At 35.7% G+C, this 19,957-nt stretch overlaps 1 protein-coding gene across 5 annotated transcripts in view; it reads left to right on the forward strand.

The window, feature by feature from the left end:
- NLGN4X (neuroligin 4, X-linked) overlaps positions 1–19,957 on the forward strand; it is a 354,547-nt gene that overhangs the window by 196,894 nt on the left and 137,696 nt on the right. For 4 of the 5 annotated variants that reach the window (XM_011972100.1, XM_011972101.1, XM_011972103.1 and 1 more), the window contains one exon: positions 18,448–18,600. In XM_011972100.1, the coding sequence (XP_011827490.1) occupies positions 18,448–18,600 (153 nt within the window). Of the gene's footprint in view, positions 1–15,156; positions 15,217–18,447; positions 18,601–19,957 lie in introns of all 5 variants that reach the window. The other variant, XM_011972099.1, reaches the window with a different exon arrangement.

Genomic DNA, 19,957 nt, shown 5'->3' on the forward strand with positions numbered 1-19,957 from the left:
AGGGTATGTCTCCATGTCTAGCTCTTTTTGTGAATTATTCTGGAAATAACAGCCTCTGCAAGGATGTTGAAGTGACAAAGATATTTTTCAATTGCGTCTGATTCCTTTCAGATATTTCCATCTTCCTACTCCATTATCCATCTCCTTTTTAAAATTTCATTCTGTTTTTGAGACAAGGCCTTGCTCTATCACCCAGATTGGAGTGCAGTGGCATGATCACGGCTCGCTGCAGCCTTGGCCCCAGGCTCAGGTGATCCTCCCACCTCAGCGCCCCCAAGTAGCTGGGACTACAGGTGCACACCCCATGGCCAGCTAATTTTTGTGGTGTTAGTAGAGATGGGGTTTTGCCATGTTGCCCAGGCTGGTCTTGAACTCCTGGGCTCAAGTGATCCACCCGCCTCAGCCTTTATGTTGTCTTTACCAGTTGGTTGCCTCTCTTTCCCACATTTACTAATACCACTGGTTCACTGTCACGATATCACTTACTTTTTTGACTACATTCAGTGATCTTTCTTTTCTGATTTATGTATGTATTTCCTGAGTGATGTCATTCTTTATTAAAAATGTATATGTATATATGTGTACACAAAAGTATACATATATGTGTATATATCCTAAACGACTCTATTATTTATTGAAATAAATAATGTATGTATAGTTATATATTTATATATAATGTAAGCATTAGTATATAATGTATATTATGAATACATTATATATACATTTTATAAACAATTTGGTTCTATATGTACTATATATGTATACACACATGTATGTGTTTATAATGTATACAAATTGTAACTGTGTGTATATATGTGTTTATGTGTATACATATTATATATATAACATTAATGTGATAAAAGTGTATGTGCATATATGTGTATTTGTGTGTTTGTACATACTCATGACCACATTTAAAGAATACCATTGTAAAAGCTGATCATATAATCGTCTGTGTGCATATATATGCAGCAAAAATGCCATCATCTTCATTAATAAATTCTTTATTAATAAATATACATTGGTTCACAATATCAACCTCAGCATTATATACATTTCAACAAACATGCTCATTGTTTTAAGCATACATTATTAATCCATAGTTATTTTGTTTTAAGGTGAGATTGTTATAACTCCCTCTTTTTTCAAATTTTTAGCTAATGGTACTTTTTAAAAAGAATGACTTTATCATACTCAAATTATTACTAGTGGGATAAACAGTGTAATAATGGGGAAAAACTTCCTTTGTTCCAGCTATAATTATCTGTGCTTGTTCATTTGTTTTATTTAATTTAACATTCATGTTTTATTTAAATCATCAATATTATAATTTTGTTCTGTTACCAAAGATCTTATTGGGAATTCTAAAGTCATAAATTATTTTGAAGAGGTATTGATACTATTACACATTTGATTTATACCTGGATGGAATGTTTTTAAATATGTAAGTGTTCTTTATGTTTCTCATTATTTTATATATTTTATGTAACGTGTTTTTATTAAAAAGTATTGAGAAATATCACTTCTTAGAGTTATTACTAGAACATTTATCATGAATGTGTAAAGAATTTTTTTCAAATATATTTATACACACATATATGAAAGATCATTTTTTGTTAATTTTATACAATTCTAAATAATAAATCATTCATTCTAACTTATATAGCTGATTCTCTAAATTCTCTCTCTCTGGTTGGATAGTCATATGCAGTAGTTACTTTATTTTGTCTCCTTCTTTCTGATATTTCTCAATACTTTTTACTAAAAACATATTGGCTTTGAGTCTGCAGAAATATCTTGAAATGTGATGGTGAAAACATTATTGCCCTGTTTATACTTTTAGTGAAAATTCACTTAGTGCAACATTTCTTCTCCTATTAGTTGATAAGATTAAAAAGGATTTCCTGCCAAAATAAATATTCCATGTACTCTACTTTTTAAATTTAATACATTAATAATACCAGATGCTATTTGCCATCTTTCAAATAACTTTTTTCTCCTTTGATCTTTCCTTCAACTATCCACCTGACTTTTTTCCTTCAAATGTGAATGAGACAAAGCAAAACACTTTACTTCTTCCCATTGAACCATCTTACTATATTTGTAGAGTCAACCTAATTCCTTATTAGGTCACTGCATAGTTTTTTTAAAATTTAATATTTTACACTATTTATTATAATGATCATTGGAGGAACAATCAGAATGTGTTAAGATTCTTTACAAGTAACTTTTACGTTTTAGTATTCTTGCCCTTTGAACTGCGTTTTGGATGAAGAACTGTTAGGATTTTCTGTGCTTGGGGATGCTAAAGGTGTTTACACCTGACTGAATGCCCAGAACTTGATCATTAGATTTTTCTATTGATAGTCTCACCTCCTTATGGTTATTCTCTTGTAAATTATCTTTACCTCAAGACCAAGATTTGCAAATACATTGATTTTCAGTAGGTGCAGTGTTCACATAGTATCTTCTTAAACAATTACTTTTTACAGCGTCTTTTGTATATCACTGGTTGCTTCCCTTTACTCAGATCTAAGGTACATCTCTGTTTCTGTGTTTTTCCTTATGAGTGGTCTGGATTTTAATTCTTTCAATACACTTTATATTTTCTTGGCGTATGCTTTGCCAACTCATTCTTTTATCTCAGACTGTTCTCTTCTTATGTCTCTGAAATAAAGAAACTGCATCTTATTTTGCTCCATGAAAAATCACAAATGATTATGTGTTTCTTTCGAGTGTTCCTGAGAGGACTATGGTTGTCTTTTATTCTATGTTGTATGTCTTTTTTAAGACTTTATTTATTAGAGCAGTTTTAGGTTCACAACAAAATTTAAGGGAACATACAGAGAGTTCTCATCTATCCCCCACCCCCACACATGCACGGTCTTCCCTATTTTCCACATCACCCACCAGAGGGGTGTGTTTGTTACAATCCATGAACTTACACTGATATCTTCATCACCCAAAGTCCATTGTTTATAGCAGGGTACAGTCTTGGTGGTGGTGTACATTCTATGAGTTCGGACAAATCTATAATAACATAAATCCACCTTTACAGTATCACACAGAACAGTTCTGCAACCCTAAAAATCCTCCATAAAAAAACCTCCACAATTTTAGCAGTTTATAACAACAAAGGCTCATTTCTTTTTTCTGAAGTTCATGTCTGTTGTGGGTGGACTTGCTTGTTACTAGGTAGACAGATATTAGAAGGTGGGAAAAGAATAATACCTCTCCAGGAAAGGACAGGAACTATTTTGAACCAATAATACAGCTCACTACACAAAATGAGTGAACACAGTCACACTGAAAGAGAGATGAGTGACATATGCTTAAGTTACGCTTATGCTGACGTCTCACTCACCCAAACTGGAGTGCGGTGTGGCACAATTGTAGCTCACTGCAGCCTGGAATCCCTGGACTCAAGCAATCCTCCCACCTCAGCCTCCTGAGCAGCTGGGACTACAGGCACACACCTGTGTGATTTTGTTATTTATTTATTTATTTTTATAGAAACAGGGTCTCACTATGTTCCTAGACTGGTCTCAAACTCCAGCGTTCAAGCAGTCTTCTTGCCTTGGCCTCCCAGAGTGCTGGAATTACAGGCATGAGCCACTGCACCCAGCCTCCTTTAGTGTTTAACTGAACAGAATAAATAACCTCTTCATTATGGTGAATCAGCTAAGTTCAAAAGAGTAGCAAAAGCCTTCGTGGGCAGTAGTGATTACCCTATCTTCCAAATACTTGAGTGACCTTATGCTTCTTAAAATATATATTTTAGGGCTCGTAATTGAAATCAATTGCCTTTATATCCTCTATTACAGCATACTCAGAAATTGAAGAGCGGGATGATTTTGTATAAATCTAGACTAATTTTGTTTTTCTGAAATGAATAGAACCATTTGCCATGTCAGGCACACACACAAGAAAAGCTAAGGGTGAGCTGTGAATGATTTGACTAGGAACAATAGTTGGGCTGCTTTTGGATGTTGACAGTTTATTCCCTACATAGATAGCAAAAGGAGAATTCACCAAAGGTGCCAGCCCTTCAGAATCCTTGTCCCACACCACCAAAAAGTCCTGTGACGGAAATTCCACCTATTAATCAGCTGCTGTGTCCTGACTACAGAGAAAAGCATGATGCAACAGAAAGCAAACTTTTCTACAATCTCATAGCAAGGGAAAAAAAACATATATGTATGTATAATATGTGTACATATATAAGAAAATATGTATTTACATATATAGTAAACACATACAAATATACGTGTGTGTATGTGTATATATACACACATACTTTGTTTTGTTAGGTATTTTTTATGAATATTTATTAAGAAAAGTCACATTGGAAATACAATTGACTTTTATTTGCCCTAAGTTACCTCTTGAAATATTGTATTAAAAACCTAATAACCTCTGACAGGTATATATATACCTGTAGAGGTTAATATATGTGTGTGTGTGTGTATGTGTGTGTGTGTGTGTGTAGAAGTTATTAGGTTTTGCTTGTTTGATTGTTTTGTTGTTGTTGCTTTTTGAGATTCCATCTCACTCTGTCGTCCAGGCTAGAGTTCAGTGGAATGATCTTGGCTCACTGCAGCCTCCGCCTCCTGGATTCTAGTGATTCATGTGCCTCAGTCTTCCAAGTAGCTGTGATTACAGGCATGTGCCACCATGTCTGGCTAATTTTTGTATTTTTAGTAAAGATGGTCTTTCACCATGTTGATCAGACTTGTCGTGAACTCCTGGCCTCAGGTGATCTGCCTTCCCTGGCCTCCGAAAGTGCCAGGATTACAGGCATCAGCCACTGCGCCAGGCATTATTAGGCTTCTAGTATAACATTTCAAGAGTTATATATATAGCTGTGTGTACATGTGTGTGTATATATGTAGTGTATACTATATGTATATATATATAACCGCTATGGGTATGTTAGGTTTTTAATACAACATTTCAACAAGCATCTTAGGGCAAATAAAAGTCAATTTTCTTTCCAACGTGACTTTTCTTAATAGACATACATTTAAAAATACCTAGAAAAATACATTATTTAGTACTCATTTTTAAAAACACTGCGATTTAATCTCAAGCTCATAGATTCTTCAAGATAATATTGTCTATCAGCTGAAAATTCTAAAAAAAAATAATGGGAAAGGCTCATGTAAATATAATAGGATTTATATTTCATTCCTGAGGACAGAAACATTTCACTAGTAAAATTTACAGCAAAAAATGCTTGTGGAAAGTTAGACAATGCTCTAGGACTCTAATAGTAAGCACAGGAATATGTCAGAGACCCATAAAATCTTTAGATTTATTTTGATTCCTACCTGAAAAAGTGTGAAACCAATTATTGCCAAATCCAGCAAAACAACAAAGCAAAATTACTATTCACCTTTTTCTCTCAGTCTGTCTTCCAAAGCTACTAAGAGAAAAACAAGAAAAATACAGAAAATCCTGTTTCCATTATTACAATGAAGCATTTTTGAGCTAGTAGAAAATTAGAATTAGACCTTGCTTTTACTGTCATCACAAAAGCATTTCATCATGTTTTTTGAAATGACAAATGGCAGAATTCTTATATACTATATGCTAACCAAAATCATGTTATTGCCACTTCATGAATTATAATTTAATATCTACTCTCAAATAAGAAGATGCAACATTGCATTTCCCTGCTTGAGAGGAGAATTAGTTACACTTGTTACATAGAAGGCTGTATTTATCACTGGTTGTCATAGCTGTTATGACTGTGACTCTTATAATAGAGGGGGGCTTGCAGCCAAAAATACATGATTCGTCCAACAGATATTTACCATGTAACTTACATTGTATGTGCTGAATATTTTGGTAGTCATTGCAAATTAAGGAATATGGTGTTGAAAAATCACAGGTAACACCTTTTTGTTGTTGCTAACAATCTAACAGGAAGACCTTATTTAACAAGGTATCATGTTACACATTACAATTCATTTTGTGAAGAAGAATGCCAACGGCAGTGAATAACTGAGGAACTCAAGTTCATTTATGAATCGAAGGTTGGGATGAACAGGGAATGCCTTTCTGAGGAAATGGAATTTAAGCTGATCAGTAAAGTTGAGTCTTCCAGGAGAATATGGACTTTGCAGATGGGGGAAACAGCAGAATGCCCAAAAGTTCTACAGGAAACCTGATGATGAAATGAGTTAAGCCGTGTTCCTGGTAGTGTATCAGTTAGCTTTTGCTACATAAGGAACCATCTCAAAGTCAAGTATCTCAAACAACCTCTATTTAGGTTATGATTCTTGGCTAGACCTCTGGGCTGTGCTCAGCTGGGAGGCTCTTCAGTCTAGAGTCAGCTTCCAGGTCTGTTGGGTGCTCATTGGCCAAGCACTATCTTAACAGGGTGCTTGACAGTGCTCCATGTGGAATATAATCCTCTAACAGGCTAGCATAGACTCTTCATGGAAGCTTGTCAGGGTTGCATGTAGATGTGTTCAAGTCCTCTTATAATGAAAGCTAAGAATAAGGACAGTGTGTCACCCTCCACATCCAGAATGTCCAGATAAGCAAATCCAGAAAGACACAAATGAATGGGTAGTTTCCAGGGGCTGAGAGTGGCCACTAAATGGTACCATATTTTTGGGGGGGGATCGTGAAAATGTTCTGTCATTAGATATTGTCGATTATTGTACAGATCCATGAATATATTAAAAACCATTGGATTACATACTTTGACATGGTGATGTGTATGGTATATTAATTATATCTCACTTAAGCAATAATATCTATCTATCTTGTCTATCTATCTATCTTATCTATCTATCTATCATCTATCTATAAACCAGATAAGACAGGCTAGGTATATAGAAAAATAGAACAGAACAAGGTAGACAGAAACAGAATCTAGCAGATATAAAACTTGGCATGTAAGTAAAGAGCTGTAATACCTATGTAGCTGAAAATGGAACTGTTATCTAAGGAAATAATTAAAATAATCTCTGTGCTCTAGCATCCAGATAAATAAATTCCAGGTGAGTTATGACCCAGATATGAAATAAAACCTTAAAACTGTTAGGAGAATATGTAAGCAAATAAAATGTCTTTATGTTTCTGGATTAAACAATCCTTTTTTTTTAAAAAAAGCAGAAATTGTAGAGAAAATAGTGATAAATTATAATATGCATTTTAAAGCATTACTTTAGATAATTAAAAATCCATAAAATGGTTAAAGACAACAGACTAGATATCACCAATTATCAACTGTGTAAACTTGGGCAAATTATTTAATAACTGTATACCTAATTTTCCTCAGCTACAAAATGATATTAGTTACACATCTTATAAGGTATTTATGAAAAATGCATATTCAGAGCTGGATGCAGTGGCTCACGCCTGTAATACAGCACTTTGGGAGGCTGATGTGGGAGTCTTGCTGGAGGCCAAGAGTTCAAGACTAGCCTGGACAACATAGTGAGACTCTATCTCTACAAGAAATATAAAAAAATTAACCAGGTGTGGTGGTGCACACCTGTATTCCCAGCTACTTGGGAGGCTGAGGTGGAAGAATCACTGGAGCCCTTGAGTTGGAGGCTGCAGTAAGCTACAGTTGTGTGACTGCACTCCAGCCTGTGTGACAGAGCAAGACTTTGTCTCTAAAAAACAAACAAACAAAATGCATATTCAGTGTACATAAAACCCTTATAACCATATGCAGCACTGCTATGCACTGTTAAATGTTTGCTTTTACATGCTCGAAAAGAGGCCAGCATCCATGAATATAAAGATTTCCTACCAATCAATAACAGACATTTAGCCAGTCAAAAATTGGCTTGCTATTCAAGATGGAAATTTAGAATGGGAATATAGAAATGCATCTGTACTAGTTTTAAGAAACATGGAAATTGAAATATAAACTGTTAATATTTTATACTCATTAAAGTGGCAAATATATTGTCTGATAACATCAAGTGTTGACAACAGGGTAAGGACCAGGAAATTTTCTTGCCTGCTACTGGGTGTATAGCATAATACAACTTGTTTGGAAAGAAAGATGCTAGTATCTACTGAAGATAAAATTAGTATTACCCTATGTATCAGTTAGCTACTGCTGCATAACAAAGGACTCTAAAAGTCAATGCCTTAAGACAATAAGCTCTTATTACTGCTTATGAGCCTCTGCATCTTGTTAGCTGGAAATTTATTTTGGTCTTGGCTGGGCTCATTCATGTGTATGCGTTGTTGATTTGGAGTGAGTTCTCTTAGGTAATTGGGGGTTTGCTGGAGGTAATTTTGCCTAGGTTGGGACCAATAGGTTCTTCTCTATGAGATCTCTTGTTCTCCAACCCGCTAGTCTGAATTTTTCACAGGGCAATGGCAGTCTCAAGAGAGTAAGAATAGGTACAGGGGATTTGAGTCCCAGTCTTGGAAATAGCACATCATTATATTTTTTTCGTTTGAAAAAATGCAGTCATAAAGCCATTCAAGATTCAAGGGGTGAAAATACAGACTCTATCTCTATGTATGAGGAATAGTAAATTCATGGGGAGGACTGTAGAAGTGGGAATCTTTTGCCTGTCAATTGACTACACCCTCTAATTCAACAATTGTCTATCTAGTAGTTATGTGCCCTGGAGCTGGGGTCTTCAAACTGGCAGATGTCTTTTCAAAATTTTTCAAAGTGTGATTCTGCTGATGATTTTAAAGAAACTAATTTTCAGGTACTCAGCCTTCAGATGTTCTCCTTTCTAAGCCTTCCTGGCCACCAAAAGCTTCCCACATCAGAAAAGGATGACCTTCAGTATGCATGACACGTTGTAACCAACCTTTTCTGCCAGGGCTTATAATACAAGAAATATCTTTTTGAATGCTACTTTCTGGAAAAAAGCCCTTTGCTGAAGGCTCCATAAAATGAGCCTCCTATCTTATACATATTTCCATTAAGAGTGAAGTTAGGTCCTGTTCAGGTGTTCTGATTTCAGAAAAAGAAAAAAGAAGCCATAGGTCAGCTATGACAGTTCTTTCAAATGCAGAAACTGAACTTTTCTCTTGCTAACCAATTCTTCAAGGTGCAGATACATTGGGGTGAAGCCCATTGGTAAATGATCCCATCTGAAAATCATCTGAAGGTCATCTTTCAAATTCATTGTGGTAGTGTTATTCAAGTGGAGGTTCAAGTATATTTCAAATGTATGCATGGAATATTTTCCCTAGCTAGAGTCTGTTGTCCAGGTGTATGGAGGAAAGAGGAGGTATCCAGGTTGTGTACCTGTTCTTCTCATCTTTCTGGGGCTATTCTTGTCCCTTCTGTGCCCTCACCTTCCAACCCATGCTTCTGCTCAGAGCAACCTGTTTTCTTTGCTCCCATAAATGTATTCCTGGCCCCAGCTCTTCTGTGCATATTTAGAAGCCCTAACCCACTTCCTCACCAGCCACCCCTCTATCCCCAGACTCTCCTACCGGGAACAGCAGAGGATCCTAAATTCATGCATGGATTTTCCTGCCCCGTTGGAATTATCTGTGTGCATGTCTGTCTCTGATGTCCATCTCCTTCTTCAGTGTGGGTGTGTCATTACCTTTTTTAGCCAGGACTGCATGGCATTACCTCCCTTGGTCAGGACTGCATGTTAAAAGGGTCAATACATATTTGTAGAAGGAATGGACTTATGAGCGAATAAACCCATGTGTCATGGGCAGTCTGTGAGGACGTGCCAGTCACTTCCTTGCTGCAGAGAGCTGGAAATATTGCATTGGATTAGAAGATTAAGCTCATATTCCTCTATGGCCAAGTGACAAAATAATCAATCTCATCCACATCTGTGATAGCCAAGAAAACATTTACTTCCCTAGGCCCCCCTCCCCCTACACTGTATGCAACTTTCCCTGTATGGAAATAATGTACTTAGCTTAAAAAGGCTCTTTCTCTACTTAAGATAACAAGACTAAGTTGAAAATTAACCTTGCCCACTTAAAAGAAAAACAATATGCAGTAAAATATGAACTACTAATACAGTTTAATATGATATCTCATGAAGAACAATAATGCTGAAGGTTCTTTTGGTTCTATTATTTCCTTATATTCTTGCTTAGATAACAAGATCACATTTGTGTCTATTGACTTTCTATGATGATTTAGATATGTAAGTGGCAATAATATATATTAAAAAACAGATTTAAATTATTTTTCCGACTTGTAATGTTAACAGCAGTATATGTGACTGTGATGTTTTCCTTTGATGTTAATTTTCACTTTGACAGTAGCCTTCATTTTCCAGTTTTTGTTTTGTTTTGTGATAAGGTCTGGCTGTTTCACCAAGGCTGGAGTGCGGCAGGGCTATCTCAGCTTACTGCAAGCTCCGCCTCCCAGGCTCAAGTGATCCTGCCACCTCAGTCTCCCGAATAGCTGGGACTACAGGCATGCACCACCATGTCTGGCTAATTTTTTGTAATTTTTGTAGAGAGGAGGTTTCACCATGTTGGTCAGTCTGGTCTGGAACTCCTGACCTCCGCCCACCTCGATGTCCCAAAGTGTTGGGATTACAGGCATGAGCCACTGCGCCCTTATAATTTTCCAAATTCTTTACAAAGTATTTCTCTTACATTCATAACATAAAGTGCTATTTTAAATAGACTGACTTTAGAAAATAACATAGATAAAGCACTAAATGGGAGCATCAGAGGAACAGGTTAAAAAAAGCTGGATTATTCTTCAGGATTAGGGACATTGAGATATTTTATTTATAAAATGATATTTAAATTTTAATAATAGAATGGTTGTACTTTTGCTTGGAGTATTTAAATCTTCTCTTTAATATTTAAAGCCAGTTCTGCACAGAGGTTTTAAGGAGATGCTTATTGTTGTATGAAAAGGAATATTATTCTGGAATTTTGAGGAAGGGTAGACATAGAGAAGAGAAAGGAAACTCATAGCCTACCTAGGTTTTATTTGGGCTTGTGTGTGTGTGTGTGTGTGTGTGTGTGTGTGTGCACCAATCACAAGCTGGGTTTATTCTTGAATAAACTCTAGACAAATTGTTTTTATGAATCTTCTAATACCTGCATTTACATAGTCCATGGTTGTGTCTAAACTAGATACTCAAGAGAACTTGGTTTGTTTTAAAGGCATTTAATTAGTTATATTTACATGGGCAAATAGAGCAGCAGTTTATTTAAAAGGAATGAAAGGATAAACAAATTAAATATACATAGAACAGGAAAGACAGTATTTAATTATGTTTCTGGGTCAAGCTCTGATATATAAGATTCACTTAAAATTGGGATTTGGCAAGTCATTTCTATCGAAATCTCAGCAGGAGTTTTTGTTGCAACTAACAAGCTGATTTGGAAATTTTCATGGAAAGTCATAGGATCTAGAGCTATCAAAAAGACCTTGGAAAAGGGGAAGAAAGTTGGAGGGCTTCCATTTCTCTGTTTTAAAAGGTACTGTAAAGCTATAGTAATCAAGATAGCAGGCAACTCACATGGGTATAAATTTAGACCAATGAAATATAATTAATTACAGTTGGTCCTTGAACAACACGAAGGTTAGAACCCCCGCACATTCGAAAATTCACTTAAAACTTTTTACCCCCAACCAGTACTTAACAACTAATAGTCTACTCTTGACTGGAAACCTTACCAATAACATAAACAGCTACTTATCACATCTTTTATATGTTATATATACAATACACTGGATTCTCACAATAAACTAAGTTAGAGAAAAGAAAGCACCGTTAAGAAAATCATAAGGAAGAGAACATATATTTACCACTCATTAAATAGAAGTGGATCTTCTTAAAGGTCTTTATCCTCATCTTCAGGGTGAATAGGCTGAGGAGGAGGAGGGAGAGGAGAGGTTGTTCTTGCAGTCTCAGGGGTGGCAGAGGCGGAAAAAATCCACATATAAGTGGATCTGCACAGTTCAGACCTGTGTTGTTCAAGCATCAATTATAAAGGCTTAGAAATAAATCCTTCAATTTGTAGTCAGTAGATTTTTAACAATGATGTCAAAACAATTAAAGGAGGCAAGGACAATCCTTTCAATAAATGGTGCTGAGACAATTGGATATTCATATGTAAAAAGATGAATTTCAACTCTTATCTCTTATTGTACCCCAAAATTAACTCAAAATGAATGGCAGATGAAAATGTAAGAATGAAAACTCTTAAACTTTTAGGAAACTTAGGCAACTTTTAGGAAACACAAGAGAAGGTCTTCAGGGCCATGGATTGGGAAAGATTTCATAAGTATGACCTCAAAAGTACAACCCTTAAAAGAAAAGAACTGATCAAGTGAAACTCATCAAAATTAAAAACTTTTGCACTTCAAAAGGCACTATTGAGGACATAAAGTGCTATTTGTTGAGAAAACCAAAAGATAAGCCATAAACTGGGAAAGGAGATTTACCAACCATATTCCTGGTAAAAGACTTTTATCTAGAAAATACTTAAACAAACCACTTACTATTCAATAATAAGAAGGAAAGAAATTATTTTTAATGGGCAAAAAGTAATAGACATTTCTGCAAAGAGAGTGTACATGAGAAGATATTTAACATCATTAGTTACTAGACATTAGCTAAATGCAAATGAAAACTACAATGAGGCCAGGTACAGTGGCTCATGCCTGTAATCCCAGCACTTTAGGAGGCCACGGTGAGTGGATTGCTTGAGGCCAGGAGTCCAAGACCAACCTGGCCAACAGGGCAAGACCCATGTCTACTAAAAATACAAACATTAGTCAGGAATAGTGGTGCACACCTGTAGTCCCAGCTACTCGAGAAGCTGAGGCATGAAAATTGCTGAAACCCAGGAGGTGGAGGTTGTCGTGAGCTGAGATCGTGCCACTGCACTCCAGCCTGGGTAACAGAGCAAGACTTTGAAAAAAAAAAGAAAAAAAAACCTACAATGAGACATCCATTAGTATGGTTATAACAAAAAAATATATTAGCAAGTTTTGGCTAGGTAATAGAGAAATGGAGACCCTTTATACCACCGTTGGTGAGAATGCCAAGTATTGCAGCTGATTTGGAAAATAGTCTGTCAGTTTATTAAAACATTGAGCATAAATTTGCCTTATGAAACAGCAATTTCACCCCTAGGTATCTATGCAATAGAGATGAAAACATATATCCGTGCAAAAAATAGTACACAAATAAATGTTCGTAGCAGCTTTATTAGTAATAATCAACAAGTAGAAATAAACCAAATGTCACTCAACAAATAAATGGATTTTAAAAATGTGGTATACCCATACAATGGAAAATAATTTAGCCATAAAAAGGAATGAAGTAGGCCGGGCGCGGTGGCTCAAGCCTGTAATCTCAGCACTTTGGGAGGCCGAGGCGGGCGGATCACGAGGTCAGGAGATCGAGACCATCCTGGCTAACACGGTGAAACCCCGTCTCTACTAAAAAATACAAAAAACTAGCTGGGCGAGGTGGCGGGCGCCTGTAGTCCCAGCTACTCGGGAGGCTGAGGCAGGAGAATGGCGTGAACCCAGGAGGCGGAGCTTGCAGTGAGCTGAGATCTGGCCACTGTCTTATAAAGACAGAAAGTGGATCAGCAAGGCTGGGCGACAGAGCAAGACTCCGTCTCAAAAAAAAAAAAAAAAAAAAAGAATGAAGTATTGATTCATGCTACAGTATGGAAGGACATTGAAAACATCGTGCTAAGTAAAAGGAGCCAGACACAAAATACCATATATTATATGAGTTTATTTATATGAAAAGCCTAGAAAAGGCAAGTCTTATAAAGACAGAAAGTGGATCAGCAAGGCTATCACACCCACCCAGGTCTGGTTTTAAAGGGTATTAAGCCCCCATGAAATGGACATTATTTAACTTTTGCTTGATGTATGGAAACAGCATTATCAAGTCTTGGTTTCAAAATATGTTTAAGCTCTTCTGAGTTATGTAGAACGGAAGAGTGTTTTTCATTTGCAAGTGTTGGAGATGACAATATTTTCCCTCTGCCTTAATCCACTTATCCTAGAACCCTACAGGAAGGCAAAGGCTGTTTTAATTGATTGACGCAGTTATTGATAGTGGGATATGCATACATGGGCTGCATCTGTCTGTGAAAAGGAAGCAGTGGAGCCAATTAATTAATTCAAGCAAAATTAAATGTTCACACCATTTAAATGTGGAAAGTATAAAAACCAAAATGGTGCTCTGTGCAGAAAGACCATAAGCTAGTTTGTGCCATCCTTCAGGGCCGCTTCCTGCATTGTGCCTGTATTAAAATTCCTATGCAGTTCTTACTGAGGTGATCAAGGTAGATGACTTCGATTTTTATTTTCTTCAACAAATTCAAGTACCAATAACTTTCAAATGATATTTAATAACTATTTTAAACACAGAGGACATAATCTGCAAATGATATTTAATAACTGTTTTAAACACAGAGGACATAACTTTCAAATGATATTTCATAACTATTTTAAACACATAGGACATGGTCTATAATGTTTTGTCCTGACTTAAATATTTATTGCATGTAGTAGATTTTAATAGAAGAAAACAAGAGTGAATAATGGGTAGTGCTTCTCTAAACACAGAGTAGAGGTAAATCTTAGTGATTTAAATTATTAACAATTCTGACTTTTTGAGATTGCATGTTTATAGGTTTTTAATGCATGAAATTAATGTCAATTTTATGGTATTTTGATTAAAGTCCTTCCATGTTTACTGTGTGTTTTTGCTTGCCTTATGAAAATTTCTAACCATAATGTATCAATAACAATTCAAAAATTCATTTAAATTATAACATGTTAAAATCAGAGGACCATTGAATACGCCATAAGCATTTCTTTAAAGAATGTGGGAAATATCTTTTCTAATAATTTAATTTCTCTTTTTTTAAAACAACTCACGTTAGCATTTTTTTTTTGCAGTAGCATCATTTTAACCCCCAACTACATATTCACAGGATATCTAATATTTTTTGCAAGTAACATTTTGAATTTGTTCTTCTTGACATCTTTATGTTTATATGCATTTTGCATTTCCCTATCTCATTTTTTTGAAATCCAAATGTAACCGATTTCAACTTTTTGTGTTACATTCTTTTTTTTTTCTTTTACTGGGTAGCATCTCTCTTTTCTGAATTTTTTGCAAACCTGTTGTTTTTGAATTCTCTTTTTTCCCTTTATTTTCCTTCTCAATATGACCCCAGGAGCCAACACAAAGAAAAACGCAGATGATATAACCAGTAATGACCGTGGTGAAGATGAAGGTATTTTTTGTTTTTTCAAAGCTCAACCCTGATGCATGATTTTATATCTATCTATCTCTCTTTTTTTTTTCATTTCAATCTGTTTTTTCTCCCCTTATTTAAAACTAGTACACTTTGGTGTGCTTCCTTAATTATTTTCTTCTTGTATAGAAACCATTGTCATTTTTAATCCCAGTTACCATGTACAGGAAACAAATCACTCTGAGAAGTATAAACATTGTTTCTGAACATGAAAAGAGTAATGAACTACTGTTTACAGAGAAGCCCATCTTTTTTTTTTTTTTTTTTTGGCTTGGTCACAAGAAGAGAAAATGGAATTTTAAAACATGCATGTATAGTCTTTTTTCTTCCTTCCAAATGTTATTTTGTAAGTTAATATGCTACTTTGGAGCTTTGGTCTTCTTAATTATTTTTATAAACTGCAAAACTCTGCAGCACCTTAGAATATTTTTTTTTGGGGGGGGGCTGAAATATCAGTTTTTTTTTCTTCACAAACATATTGATTCCAACATAGATTTCTGATAATCTTCTCACAGTGAAGTACACCAAAAAGTGTTTTAACGAGATGCTGTTGTTAACGAGTCCTGATGCTTTCAGGACTGCCTTTTACAGCATTTAAAGGAAAAAAAAAAAAAAAAAAGATAAGAGTATCTCAGAACTGAGAAAGGACAAAAAGCTAGCTATTCTTTTTACACTACGGCTTTTTTTGAAAACGTTTTTCTCCGTAAAATGTTTTGTTGCTGTGAAGTTTCTTCTTAAGGCTACCAAATTGCTCAACACATTATCTACCAGAAGTGAAAGGATTTTTTTTAAAAGATGGTAGGTCTGAGGTACTCATGCAGACAACTTGCACGCTGTTTTTCTGCCCTTTCTGTACCAGAAATGATTTTTTTTAAAAAGAGGGGAAGCAACAAAAAAAGTACTGAAGCAAGCCCTTCTTCATTGGTAAGGCTCTATAGGATTAGCTAAAAGCACATTTTTCCCGTCTGGGAAGCAAAATGCATGGAGCTCCATTAAGGCCCTGGCTGGACCTTTGGGTCTCTGTCTGAAAGGCAATTTAAAGCCCAAAAGTGAGTCCTGAATTATCTTTGCTGGTCAAGACCAACGTCCATGACAGGGTCTTTTGACCAGTTCTTGTAGTTGCTCCCCGCCTTGCTTATCTTCATAAATCAACTGTTCTCCAAGAAAAGAAATCTTGCCAACACCCTTTCCATGCCCAGTCTTCCCTTAACATTTTGAATAGTAGTATTTTTACTGAGCTCATAGGGCTGTCACTGCCTCAAGTAGCTCTCTGAGAGATCTCAATTCTGATGGCCATGGAAGATCAAAATGTACACCTGCTTCAGGTAGCCCCTTCTTTGATAAGGGCTTCTGAATGCCTGACATTTTATCAGCATTGAGCAAATACATAAAAATGAAATAAACTTTTGTTGTCTCATTCCTTATACTGCTATAATTTGCATCCTGTTTGGCTTTCTCTTTTTAATACATTTCCCTTTGATAATTAGGACCTGTTTTCACAATGTTCCCAGTGAATCTTTATTACCATTGAAATGCCATCTAATTTTCATGATTAATATGACAACTGGTTATTACTTCCACAAGGTCAAGAGAGTCTTGTTCTATGTTTTATGAAAGGTAAGAGATGTTAATCTCACATGTTTTCCAAGGGAGCACTTTAAAGCAGCCCTTCAAAATCTCCACTTACCCTTTTTTCCACAATTTACTAGACAACTGCTGGTAATGGTAAAAGAAATGAGGCCAAAAACAGCAAATTAGGAATCAGAAAGAAGCAGTGGATCAGGAGAAAAGCCATTTCTTATTCATATAGCAGAAGACATTTCCTGTAGTATATGATGAATAAATGATTAATAGAAGATTTTTACTTTATATTTGAATTTAATATGAGAAATAAAAGCCACTTTTCTGCCGTGGATTAAATATCTGCAAAGAAATACTTGGGTAACTTGACACTGTTTTGTGTGCTTTACTGTGACCAGTGGGTATGTCATGTCTTCTGTGTACACCCAGGAAAATTGTGATCGTAATTCATTCAAATTGGAGCCACCGTCCAAACGATGGTAATTCATATCCTCAGAATTCTTTTCCAATATCTCAAAAGTGTCCCTGCGAATTATGAGGAAAAAAAACTTTATTGAAGAAAAAATTAGAAATCAATATGCATACATACTTGAGTTTTCTTTTAGTAACAAAGATATTTACATTGTTTGTACACACACACACACACACACACACACACATATCTGTATCCAGAAATATTTATAGGTGAGGTCAGTCTTCTAAAGATTAAATGTAGCCCTAATTGCTGATTAATGTTATAAACAGTTTATTTAATCATAACTTTTCACAAAGCAGGCCCTACAGATGGTCCCCAGCTTCCTATCATCACAGATCATTGTTTTTACATCATTGTTAATTTAAATAATAAAGTAAATTATTAAGAGGAATTTTTGGTTGCAAGTCACAATGGGAGTTTATAGTCCCTGTGAAAATATAAAGCATTCAAATAATTTGGATTATTTTGCCATTTTTTATTGCATCTCTTTTATTTTTGTCACTTAAGTATGTTAGTATGTTACTGTAATCACTGGAACAAAGACATTTGCTTGGACATCCTTCCTTTTTTTTCCTTATTTCTGTTCTGTTAATTTTTAACTATTGATTTTGCTTTCTTGTCATTATCTGTCCCTTATTGATAGTTTATAGCTTCACTGCTACTCTTATGTTTTTACTGTTAAATTGAAGATGAATCTGTACACTCACCTGCGAATTAAGATGCAACTATATTAAAATTAATTATAATTTTGAAGTTGATTTTATACTTAATTAGAATATAAAATGTATTTTGTCAAGGATTCCATGTGTTTATTCAATTTAAATCACATTTTAGGGTTTGAGCAAAATTTAGGAAATGTATACTTTACCTAAAACCATTTCTTTTAGTGCTTTAGATATATATAGAAGCTTACATGAGCAGAGGATGCCAAATGTCTGTGTGCTTCTTAAAATACCATTTCCATAAATAGAAAACGTAATAGCACTGATCATTTTCCTTAGAACCTCTTATCAAGGGTCATATCATCCATAAAAATAAATGTGCTTAATTCAAGTCAAAATAGGGAAATCAGTGAATCTCCTTTGTTCTTAATTGAGCATTGGTGAGTCAGTGTGATTCTTTATTGTGTTTCCTTACTTGGCTTTTTTTTCCAGATATTCATGATCAGAACAGTAAGAAGCCGGTTATGGTCTATATCCATGGGGGATCTTACATGGAGGGCACCGGCAACATGATTGACGGCAGCATTTTGGCCAGCTACGGAAATGTCATCGTGATCACTATTAACTACCGTCTGGGAATACTAGGTAAGTGATTTCATCATGTAAATGACTGAGCAACAGGAAACATGAAAGGTCCACTTCTTATTTTGACAGGGCTCGTGGATTTGAATCCTGTTATTCCAGTTCCTGGTTAATTCCACTTTACGGTATTTACTTTATGTGATCAGATATGTTTATTCCTTTTACTACCTTCGTGCAACATGGTCATTTTATTGTTTTATTTTTTTTTTAGCTTGCAATTTCTGATCCAATAATTTTACTTTGTGGAACCTGAATCCCTCCTCAAAACAATGCAGACTTTAAGATCTTCAAGATGAAATGAAATTTTATTTAAAGTATGTTTCTCCCTTGGAGTTCAATGAATATATGTTTGTCTGCATAGACCTGTACAATGAACACATATTTGGTGATATCATGGTTAGGAATGGCCATAGATCTTAGCTTTCTTTTCTGGTTGTGTCATTCTATGAATCAGTATATTGTGTGGAGGAAAATATCTTATCCAATTCTCTAACTGATTATGTTGAGCCTTTGGAAGATCTGTTGTTTCGGTTCCATTGCATTTGCATGCAAGGAAACTTAGCTGTTAGTTGGCTTTTGTTCCATTGATGATCTATGATTAAAGGCTGAATACATGGAAATTCAAGTTTAGTTCCTCCATGTTTTGATATTTCATTTCTTTTCTTTCTTTTTTTTTTTTTTCTTCTTTGAGACGGAGTCTCACTCTGTCGCCCAGGCTGGAGTGCAGTGGCGCAATCTCGGCTCACTGCAGCCTCTGCAACATCTGCCTCCTGGGTTCAAGTGATTTTTCTGCCTCAGCGTCCCAAGTAGCTGGAACTACAGGCTCATGCCACCACGCCCAGCTAATTTTTGTAGTTTTAATAGATACGGGGTTTCACCATATTGGCCAGGCTGGTCTCAAATTCCTGACCTCGTGGTCTGCCCGCCTCAGTCTCCCAAAATGCTGGGATTACAGGCGTGAGCCACCGCGCCCGACCGTCATTCATCTTCTTTTAATTGTAGGTTGGAAAATTATACGTCTTCAGGGTAAGATTTCAGTACCTTCTGAGATGGCCTTTCCTGGTGTTGGTTAGTTTGCAAATAATATTCCTAGACCTATGTAAAAACATTTGTTTTCCAGGCAAAAATGCATTGAAGTGGTGTAGAAAATAAAATTTTTAACAAGTTAGCCATGAGAGAGATGTGTATATTGGTTGCAGTGTGATTATGATACAAAATGAAATACAAAATAAAATGGAGGCCAGGCATGGTACCTCTCGCCTATAATCCCAGCACTTTGGGAGGCCCACGCAGGCAGATCACTTGAGGTCAGGAGTTCGAAAACAGCCTGGCCAAAGTGGTGAAACCCAGTCTCTACTAA

Source organism: Mandrillus leucophaeus, unplaced genomic scaffold (genome assembly GCF_000951045.1).
Source record: "Mandrillus leucophaeus isolate KB7577 unplaced genomic scaffold, Mleu.le_1.0 Scaffold127, whole genome shotgun sequence".
Taxonomy (NCBI): domain Eukaryota; kingdom Metazoa; phylum Chordata; class Mammalia; order Primates; family Cercopithecidae; genus Mandrillus; species Mandrillus leucophaeus.